This window comes from Alnus glutinosa, chromosome 12 (genome assembly GCF_958979055.1).
Source record: "Alnus glutinosa chromosome 12, dhAlnGlut1.1, whole genome shotgun sequence".
Lineage (NCBI taxonomy): Eukaryota > Viridiplantae > Streptophyta > Magnoliopsida > Fagales > Betulaceae > Alnus > Alnus glutinosa.
In genome coordinates this window covers 14508775-14519855 of record NC_084897.1, presented here as the reverse complement: position 1 = coordinate 14519855, position 11081 = coordinate 14508775, and the positions used below count along the sequence as shown (strand labels likewise).

General features: G+C 39.4%; 1 protein-coding gene across 1 annotated transcript; it reads left to right on the top strand.

Annotated features, from left to right (window-relative positions):
* The first annotated feature begins 3939 nt into the window (after window positions 1-3939).
* LOC133852576 (uncharacterized) lies at window positions 3940-8755 on the top strand. Its single transcript, XM_062289349.1, has 5 exons — window positions 3940-4134; window positions 4231-4917; window positions 5029-5341; window positions 7503-7642; window positions 7778-8755. Exons 1-5 carry the CDS (start codon window positions 3940-3942, stop codon window positions 8753-8755), a joined length of 2313 nt encoding a protein of 770 aa, XP_062145333.1.
* Window positions 8756-11081: the final 2326 nt, after the last annotated feature.

Sequence of the window (11081 nt, the reverse complement as noted above, 5' to 3'; positions counted from 1 at the left end):
GAAATCTCATAGCTGATCGAACACTGAGTGGCGTCCGGACGTGCTGCTGAAACGTCCGGATGGATGCAAGTTGGAGCAATTCGAAGCTTCTCAACACAGGGGAAGGTCCGGACGGAAAGTTCTTGTCATTCGGACGGATGATGCTTGGATAGTTGAGCGTCTGGACAGAATATCACGTTTTCCGGGCGGATGCACTGGAATGCTAAAATCTTCTCGAACTCTAAATAGCAACTGGACAATTTGCCATTATGTCTGGATGTATGCAACCTTGAATAGGTCGAAGTTTCTAGACAATGATGGGAGTCTGGATGGTATTGCCACCTCGTCTGGATGTAAGTTGCTGACTGATGAGTGTCCAGACTCTTAGACTGGGTCGTCCAAACGGAAACATGGGATCCGACTTCTCTGAGTTGGAATCTGCACAGAATCTTCCTTGAACACTGAAATAGCCTTCTTGAAGCTTGTGACACTTACAGCTTGTCATAATAAAGCTCTTTCCACATCAGAGAAATAAACTCTGAATATCTGAAGACTCTGAAATATACGGCATCCCTGTGAAAACAGCAACATTACATAGAAGTGATTTTGTCCAACAGAATGCAGCCAACACAAAAACTAACAAACTCTTCATTTGGCCATTCTGGGACAAAAATCACTTAACCGAGTTAAGAATACATTCTCGGTCCAAAACTAACATATACTCCTCCTTTTTGTCTCAAAGGGACAAAGGATAAACAGAGTATAGAAAGACCAAAGTAATAAAATGCTCCCCATTGATGTCTCAATAAGACAAGGGTAAACAGAGTATATAAAATTCACAGACAAAAAACGTTCTAAAATCCTAAACAATAGGAAAATAGAGAAGAGTCTGCAAGTGGCCCAAAAGAGAGCAACAAAAATCCTTGATGAGTGCCAAATATTGTATATTTGGACCCCTTAATTTGCATTAGTTAGACCTTTAGTTTTGTTATTTTATAATATTTTTGGTTAGTTTTTTTATTTTGGTATTTTGCAAATCCTAGAGAGAAAACCATAGTTTTAAAGTGAAAAAAAAATGCAAATTTTGGAAGTCAAAATCGGATTGGATTAAATTTCAAGTTCTGCACAAGTCATAGTATTTTGATCATAACTTTCAGCTCAAGTATTGGATTGAAGTGAAATTAGCGACGTTGGAAAGATAATTCAAAATTCTACAAATCATTGTGAAATATAATTTTCCCAATTCGAATGTCTGCCACGTCATAAATGCCTCGCAATATAAGAGCGCGAATTTTCTTGTTCCTGTCGACTGCAGACACTCCAAACCCTAGCATTCTTTTATCTAATTAGGGTTTTTGAGGGGTAGAGGTGCCATTTTGAAAATATGGCCCTAAACCCTAGCGTTCTTTTCTCCTATTAGGGTTTAGAGGGGTAGAGGTGCCATTTTTTAAAAGATTGGTTTAACCTAATCTTCTACTATAAATACCCCCTGCTAGGTACCACTTAGGGCATCAACTTTTCTCTTCAGAGCACTTGTCTTAGCTCTTTTCTTTTCTTTTGTAAGTTGTTACTCTTTCTTTTAATTTTAATTTATTCAAATTTCAGTTGTTCTTCTTTCTTTTCATTTTTATTTATTGCTTACTTTTTATTTAATTTTCGTTCTTTCTTTCTTTGACATTGTTATTTAATTTTCAATTGTTCTTCTTTCTTTCTCATCACTTATATTTTGTTTATTGTTACTTCGTTTCCGTTCTTCCTTTCTTTCCCATTGTTTTAATTTATTGTTTTTTTTTACTTTTTTTTAAAAAAAAAAAAAAAAACTTCTGTTCTTCTTTTTCTTCTTCGCTTTTATTATTTCATGATTTCATTTCACGAGTTGTTGGTGTTTTTAATCATGAGAGGCTAAAATCCTCAACTAAGGTTGATGATGAAACCTCATCAATGATAACACCTATACTCTTGTCATGATATTCATAGATTCATTGTTCTTATATATATGTTCAAATTCCACGTCAATTTATTTTTTTAGATTGATGATCTTTATTTAATGTTTGTTGTAATTCAATCGATGGATACATCGATTGATTTCTTTGAGATTGAGATATCTATTGTTATTTCCGGATACAATAGATGATTTCAATTTAAAAGGGATAATCGTTGTGATTTGTTTGAATTGATTTCTTCAAATGTTTTCATGTTTTGAATTTGAATATTGAGCCCATTGAATTGAATTTATGAATAAAATGCAAGAGTAGGATGTTTGATTTGGTTTGGTGAATTCCGATACCTTAGTGTCTTTCTTTATATATTGTTCTTATTTCGTTTTTTTTTTGTTTATTATTTTGTTAACAAAAATTCCAAAATCTTTGGGTCTAGGTTAAAACAAGATTTATTTAAATAGAAAGTGATTTTTTTTTTTTTTTTTTCACACACACTTCCCTGCGGATTCGACCTCGCACTTGCACGCACTATACTACATACGATTCGTGCGCTTGCAAGTTAAACAAATTTGCACATCAAGTTTTTGGCGCCGTTGCCGGGGAGGTGCTGATTTGTAAGAAAGAAATCAAGTTTTGTTTATTTTAATTTTGTTTTTCTACTAGATTTTTTCTTTTTCTTTTTCTTTTTTCTTTTTTTTCTCTCTCAATCTTTTTATTTTATTTCTTTGAAAAAAAAAAAAAAACACAAGAAAAGAGCAAGGGTTTCTGTTCTATGATTGTTTCAGGTTGTGCGGAATTTTGCGAACACAGGAGGCGGTACTTGGAGAAGTTCAGTAGCAGAAAATTTTTGCCAAAAAAAAAAAAATTTGGTCCAAACCTATAAGTTTCAATTCTTACCTTTTTCAGTGTCTTTGTTTGGTTGTATGCATTTGTGTTAGTCTTGGATTTTTTTTATTTATTCATTTTGTTTGTTTTTCTTTTAATCTTTAAAAAAAAATAAATAAATAAAATAAGAGAAAAGAGAAGACTTTGCTAGTGTGGGTCTACGGAACTATCTAAGGGGCAAAATCAAGGCAAATTCTGGCAAGGAAGGTCTTGGGATTTAAGTGTGTTCGATGTGACCCCCCTTACCTTCCTGGGAACTAACCTAGATTGCACCTTGGAGAATTTTGTTTACCTTACTTGCAATTTCTTTTCTCTATCTTGTTTATTTTTTATTTTTTATTTTTTAATTTTTGTCCTTCTTTTCTATCTTGTTTGTTTTGTGGTTAAATTTTGTTTGGAACTTTGTATGCTTGGTTGGAGATCCTTGAACTTAGAATTGTTACCCTTAGATCCCGATATAGATAGGGTGTTTAGGAAAAAGCGCAAAACACCTGTCCAAGCAAAAGTTGAGTGGAGAACAACTTCTGAGATGGGAGACAACACGGAAGGAAATCCCAATGTAAATGTGGAGCAGCCAAGAGCGGAAAATGTGGACTACACTAGATCACTCAGGGATTTATTTGCACCCGTTGCGACGAACTCTGCGTCATGTATAGTTTTGCCACCCACCAATGCCACCCACTTCGATCTAAAACCGCATGTCATCCAACTCTTGCCCTCATTCCATGGCTTAGATCTCTAAAATCCTTACAGCCATGTAAAAAAGTTCAAAGATATCTGTGCTACTTTCAAATTTCAGAACTTTTCTGAGGAATCTGTACATCTTAGACTTTTTCCGTTCTCTCTTCACGATAGAGCCAAGGCATGGCTGGATTCAAATATGCCCGGTTCTATCACATCTTGGGATAACTTGCTAAACAAGTTTTACAACAATTTTTTCCCAATGTCCAAGATGAATGAATGTAGAAAGGAAATAAGCTCTTTAACTCAGGAGGAGGATGAAAAATTTTTGGAGAGTTGGGAAAGATTTAAAGAAATGTTGATCAAGTGCCCTCCTCATGGATACGAGAAATGGAGACTCGTGCAGTTCTTTTACCAAGGATTGACTCAATCCAGCCGCAGCATGATTGAGTCAATGAATGGAGGCACATTTCTAAGTTTGACGGGAGAAGAAGCATATCGGACCTTGGATCAGTTGTCCGATAACTCCCAACAGTGGGATTTTTCAAGCTATCGGGATAGATCAGCTCGCATCCAAAAGAAGGGAGGCATCTATGAGGTGAAGGAAGATGTGGAGCTCAAGATGAAGTTAGATGCCCTTACTAAGAAGGTCGATGCCCTCGTCGTAGGGAAATCCATCAATGCGACGAACCCATTCCACGTGGATTGTTGTTCCATCTGTGCTAGTCCCATTCACTCGGCATAGACTTGTCCTTCTTTGCCAACGTTTGTGGAGTCATCACTGGAACAAGTCAATGCTTTCAATGACTTTAGGAAGCAATCCAATGGACCATTCTCTGAGACTTACAATCCTGGGTGGCGAAACCATCCTAATTTTTCGTGGAAGCAGAATCAACCAATGAATCAAGGGGGGTCCCCTCATCAAGCCCATAATCAATACCCCCCTAGATTCCATCAATCGGTTCAGGGTCGTCAAGTGCCGCCAGCACAAGCATACCAAGTTCCTACTCAATCCCCAGCCTCTTCTTCACATTCCACATTAGAGGACTCTCTCAAAGCCTTCATCCAGTTTTCTAACCAAACTATTAGTGAAGTGAAGAATGCCACATTGGTGAACACCCAATCTATTAATGAAGTGAAGAATGCCACCATGGTGAACTCTCAAGCAATTGCCAAGATGGAAGTTCAACTTAGGCAAATGGCAAATCAGTTGGGTGAGAGAGAGAAGGGGAAGCTTCCCAGCCAGCCCGTGCCAAATCCAAGGTTGCAGTTTCAAGAGGGAGGTTCATCCAATGCGGTGCAGGGGCAAGAGCATGTTCAAGCCATTGTCTCACTTAGGTCAGGGAGACAAGTGGACAACCAAGTGGGTCTTTCTGAAGAGAACCCTGTTGCTGAACAAGAGCGAAGAAGCGGTGGCACGAAGGAGAAAGATGTGGAACCATCTACAGCCACTGATGAGACCCCTCATAGGTCGTTTATACCTAAGGCGCCCAACCCTGACAGATTACTTGCGCCCAAGAAAGGAGGGAAGTTCGAGGACATTCTGGAGGTATTCAAGCAAGTGCAGATCAACATCCCATTTTTGGATGCCATCCAGCAGGTGCCGTCTTATGCCAAGTTCTTGAAGGACTTGATCACGGTGAAGAGGAAAACTAATGTCCCGAAGAAGTTATGTTTGACCGAGCATGTCAGTTCGATCCTGCAATGCAAACTGCCCATCAAGCACAAGGACCCTGGATGTCCGACCATCTCTTGCATGATAGGAGTTAGCCGCATAGAGAAGGCTCTGCTAGATCTTGGAGCAAGTGTCAACCTCCTGCCTTATTCGGTTTACCTGCAATTGGGGTTGGGAGAATTGAAGCCTACCTCTATGACGCTCCAATTGGCTGATCGGTCAGTGAAGGTACCACGGGGAATCATTGAGGATGTTTTGATTAAGGTGGATAAATTCTATTTCCCTGTGGATTTCATAGTGCTAGACACAGAGCTGGTCCAGAATGTAGGGATTCAAATACCGGTGATTCTAGGGCGTCCTTTCTTAGCCACGGCTAACGCCCTCATAAATTGTAGGACGGGGGGCCATGAAGATCTCTTTTGGCAACATGACAGTGGAGCTGAACATCTTCGACATCAGCAAACAGCCATTAGAGACTACTGAGATTGGAAGTTCATGCTTGATTGTGGAGATCATCGAGGATACTATTGATGAAACAAGCATTGAGGACCCCCTGGAGGCATGTTTTTCTCAATTCGGAGAAGATTTGGATTTAGATAAGTTACTTGAGCAAGCAAATGCTATGTTAGAGTTTGCTCCTCTGGAGAGCAACAAGGAAAATGAGATAGCAGTTCCTGAGCCTCCCAAGAAGGAACTTAAGCCATTACCTGACAGCCTTAAGTATAAGTTCCTAGGTCCAGCCGAATCTTTGCCTGTGACTATAGCCTCAAATTTAGTTGATACTCAAAAGGAGAAATTGCTAGATGTTTTAAGAGAGCACAAGGAGGCTATTGGTTGGACCATTGAAGATATCCAAGGAATCAGTCCTTTGGTGGTTATGCACAAGATACACTTGGAGGAGGATGCCAAACCATCGAGGGAGCCGCAAAGAAGGCTCAACCCAGCTATGCAAGAAGTAGTAAGGGCTGAAGTGATCAAGTTATTGGATGCAGGCATCATATATCCAATCTCGGATAGCAAGTGGATGAGCCCAATTCATGTTGTGCCGAAGCGGGCTGGATTGACGGTAGTGGAGAACAAAGATGGTGAGTTAGTGCCAACTCGTGTTCAATCAGGATGGAGAGTGTGTATCGACTACCGCAAATTGAATGCCGCCACTAGGAAGGATCATTTTCCCCTACCTTTCATCGATCAAATGGTGGAACGCTTGGCGGGGCATGCTTATTACTGTTTCTTGGATGGATATTCTGGATACAACCAGGTACCTGTGGACCCTGAAGATCAGGAGAAGACGACTTTCACCTGCCCTTTTGGCACGTTCGCCTATCGTCGCATGCCCTTTGGGTTATGCAATGCACCCACTACTTTTCAGCGGTGTGTGGTCAGCATCTTCTCCCATATGGTAGAACAATTTCTAGAGATCTTCATGGATGACTTCTCTGTCCACGGTTCATCTTTTGAGGAATGTCTGCACCGCCTCACGTTGATCCTAGTACGGTGCAAAGAGAAGAACCTGGTGCTAAATTGGGAGAAATGCCATTTTATGGTAAAGCAAGGGATTGTGCTTGGACATGTCATTTCTCATCGTGGGATTGAGGTGGACAAATCAAAGATAGATCTAATATCCAACCTTCCACCTCCACGTACTGTCAAAGAGGTTCGTTCTTTCCTGGGCCATGCAGGGTTCTATCAGCGATTCATCAAGGATTTCAGCAAAATCGCCCGGCCTTTATGCAAATTATTGGTAAAGGAGACCCTGTTTATATTTGATGAGGATTGCAAGAAGGCATTTGGGGCTCTAAAAAAGATTTTGACGTCCACACCCATCATCAAGCCACCCACCTGGGGTGTTCTATTTGAGATCATGTGCGACGCTTCGGACTATGCCGTTGGAGTTGTTTTGGGGCAGCGTATAGACAAACTCCCCCATGTCATCTATTATGCGAGTCGGACTCTTAACGACGATCAACTTAACTATTCAACCACGGAGAAGGAGTTGTTGGCAGTCGTATTTGTTTTGGATAAGTTTCGATCATACCTACTGGGTTCTAAAGTCATTGTCTACTCGGATCATGCAGCCTTGAGGTATCTTTTCTCCAAAAAAGATGCCAAATCTCGTCTCATCCGGTCGATACTACTACTGCAAGAGTTCGACATCGAAATACGGGATAAAAAAGGTTCTAAAAATGTGGTAGCCGACCATCTCTCCAGACTGTTTGTTGATTTTACTAAGGAGGCCACCCCCATCTCTGAGACCTTCCCCGATGAGCAATTGATGCACATTGCTCATACTCCTTCACCATGGTTTGCCGATATCGTCAACTATCTTGTCACGGGCCACATGCCTTCACATTGGGGACGGCAAGACAAGTCCAAGTTTCTAGCCATGGTGAAATATTTTTTCTGGGACGATCCTTACCTTTTTAAGTATTGTCCTGATCAGATCATTAGGAGATGTATCCCTGAGCATGACCAAGCTAATGTCATCTCCTTTTGCCATGATCATGCTTGTGGGGGCCACTTTAGTGCTAAGAAGACCGCTGCAAAGATTTTGCAGTGTGGATTTTATTAGCCCACCTTGTTTCGTGACTCTCATACCTACTGTGCCTCTTGTGAGCGTTGCCAGAAGCTAGGGAGTATTTCTAGAAGGAATATGATGCCTTTCAACCCCATTCTGATTGTTGAGATTTTTGATGTATGGGGCATCGATTTTATGGGACCGTTCCCAAACTCCTTTGGCCATCTTTATATCCTTGTTGCTGTGGATTATGTGTCCAAATGGGTGGAGGCTATTGCTTGCAAGACCAATGACCATAGAGTAGTGGTTCAGTTTTTGAAAGATAATATCTTTGCTCGTTTTGGTACTCCCCGAGCAATCATAAGTGATGGTGGCAAGCATTTCTGCAACAGGATCTTTGAGCAGTTGATGAAGAAATATTTCATCACCCACAAGGTTGCAACCCCATATCACCCTCAAACCAGTGGACAAGTGGAGGTATCTAATAGGGAAATCAAAAGAATTTTGGAGAAGACGGTAAACCCTTCATGGAAAGATTGGTCTCTGCGCTTGAACGATGCACTATGGGCATACCACACAGCCTTCAAGACCCCAATTGGCATGTCCCCATATCGGCTTGTCTATGGCAAGGCTTGTCATCTTCCGGTGGAGCTGGAGCATCGGGCTTATTGGGCCATCAAGCAGTTGAACTTCAATCTCACAAAGGCTGGTTCACAAAGGAAGCTCCAACTCAATGAATTGGAGGAATTGAGGAATGATGCTTACGACTGTGCGAGGTCTTACAAGGAGCGGATGAAGAGGGCCCATGACCAAAATTTTTTGAGGCGATCTTTTGAGCTTGGTCAGAAAGTCCTTCTCTACAATTCACGATTGCATCTCTTCCCGGGTAAACTCCGATCTCGATGGACGGGCCCATTTATTGTTTGCTCTGTTTCTTCTTATAGGGCCATTGAGATCGAGGATCCTACAAATAGTACGACTTTCAAGGTCAATGGGCAAAGGCTGAAACCATTCCTGGAGTTGAAGAGTCCGGAGATTGAGACGACTCTTTTGGAGGACTCGAGCTATTCCGAGTAACTGTTGTCTCTAGAGGAAAGTTTGGCTGAAGACTTAAAACTTAGCGCTTGTGGGAGGCAACCCTCATTCTTTCACTTATCACTTGATTGTTTGTTTGTTTGTTTTTGTTTTTATTATGTTTTTCAGGATACGTGTCTGTCATTCAAGTTTGGGGGAGCCTTGCTATACTCGACTTGCATCACCCAATCGATATTGTATTTCTGGTCACATTGGGGACAATGTGTCATTTTAGTTTGGGGGTGAGGTAGGTATTTCTGTCCCTGTCTGTTATTTTGTTGTTATCATACAATTCTTTTTAAGAAGAAAAAAAAAATTTGCTATATTGTTTATTGAGCATGATTACATCTTACTATGGTTTGCATAACATTGGTTTGCTTAACACTCTGAACGTTGCATATCATTAGAAATTTGAATCTGTTGACTCATCTGCTGGATTTGAGAGACCCCACTTGTTTTAATTAAAATTCACAAGCACATTTGCATTGATTTTGTGGGGTATGAAACTTGAATTGGGGAATGTGTATCATAAGAATTGTAGGATGATTGGTTGATAAAACCTCGGCTGTTAAAAAAAAAAAAAAAATCATCAGTTTGAGTTCTCATTGAGTAACCGGGCCTCTTGCCTCATTAAGCAATGAGTGTTCGAGTAAAAAGATGCGGAATTTAAATTTGATTGATTGTATGGCTAGTTTGGCTTCGTAGCCTTTTTGACTTGAGTAATTAAGCCCTTAGGAATGTTTCTACATCTAGTGCCCTAAAACCATTTGGTTTGGGAGTCATTGGCCCAACACTCACTACATAGGTTAATTAGAAAGCTTAAGGGAGTCAAGCATTGCACGGCCAACAAAAAAAAAAATTACAGCCTTGGTTGTTTTCATCTAATAAAATTCCTATGAATTTTGGGTACACAAACTTTGAGAAAAATTGAAACCTCATGAGTCTATGTTAAATCTCACTTTGCACTTATTGGAACATGTGTTTTCTCGATTTTCCAGCTATGAGTTAATTGATTTGTGATGGCTGATGTGATTGTGATGTTCGCCTTGTTAAGCCTACTCATGATGTATGAACCATGTGTTTGTATGGAAGTTTTTATCTTAACAACAACATAGTGCTTTAAAATGTTTGTGGGTATCATTTCTGGCAAACCCTCACGAGACTTCACTCGTTCTCTAGGGAGTCCTAGAGGTTTAAAAGGCTTATTACATACGCTAAATGCAATCGTCTCTCCCACGAAAGCGGATTTATGTTTCTTACTTTGATTTTATTTTATTTTATTCATTTTGTTTTGCTAAGGGACTAGCAAAATGTAAGTTTGGGGGTATTTGATGAGTGCCAAATATTGTATATTTGGACCCCTTAATTTGCATTAGTTAGACCTTTAGTTTTGTTATTTTCTAATATTTTTGGTTAGTTTTTGTATTTTGGTATTTTGCAGATCCTAGAGAGAAAACCGTAGTTTTAAAGTGAAAAAAAATACAAATTTTGGAAGTCAAAATCGGATTGGATTAAATTTCAAGTTCTGCACAAGTCATAGTATTTTGATCATAACTTTAAGTTCAAGTATCGGATTGAAGTGAAATTAGCGGCGTTGGAAAGATAATTCAAAATGCTACAAATCATTGTAATATAATTTTCCCTATTCGAATGTCTGCCACATCATAAATGTCTCGCAATATAAGAGCGCGAATTTCCTTGTTCCTGTCGACTGCAGACACTCCAAACCCTAGCATTCTTTTATCTTATTAGGGTTTTTGAGGGGTAGAGGTGCCATTTTGAAAATATGGCCCTAAACCCTAGCGTTCTTTTCTCCTATTTGGGTTTAGAGGGGTAGAGGTACCATTTTGTAAAAGATTGGTTTAACCTAATCTTTTGCTATAAATACCCCCTGCTAGGTACCACTTAGGGCATCAACTTTTCTCTTCAGAGCACTTGTCTTAGCTCTTTTCTTTTCTTTTGTAAGTTGTTACTCTTTCTTTTAATTTTAAGTTATTCAAATTTCAGTTGTTCTTCTTTCTTTTCATTTTTATTTATTGCTTACTTTTTATTTAATTTTCGTTCTTTCTTTCTTTGACATTGTTATTTAATTTTCAATTGTTCTTCTTTCTTTCTCATCACTTATCTTTTGTTTATTGTTACTTCGTTTCTGTTCTTCCTTTCTTTCCCATTGTTTTAATTTATTGTTTTATTTTTACTTTTTTTTTTAAAAAAAAAAAAAAAAAAAAACTTATGTTCTTCTTTTTCTTCTTTGCTTTTATTATTTCATGATTTCATTTCACGAGTTGTTGGTGTTTTTAATCATGAGAGGCTAAAACCTCAACTAAGG

Bases quoted from the DNA above. Each gene is read 5' to 3' on its own strand.
- LOC133852576 (XM_062289349.1), top strand. From the start codon at position 3,940: ATGAATGGAGGCACATTTCTAAGTTTGACGGGAGAAGAAGCATATCGG. The intron at 5,342-7,502 runs TGAAGCCTACCT...TCACGGGCCACA, and splicing joins GCAATTGGGGTTGGGAGAAT to TGCCTTCACATTGGGGACGG. The intron at 7,643-7,777 runs GTCATCTCCTTT...GCCTCTTGTGAG, and splicing joins CTGAGCATGACCAAGCTAAT to CGTTGCCAGAAGCTAGGGAG.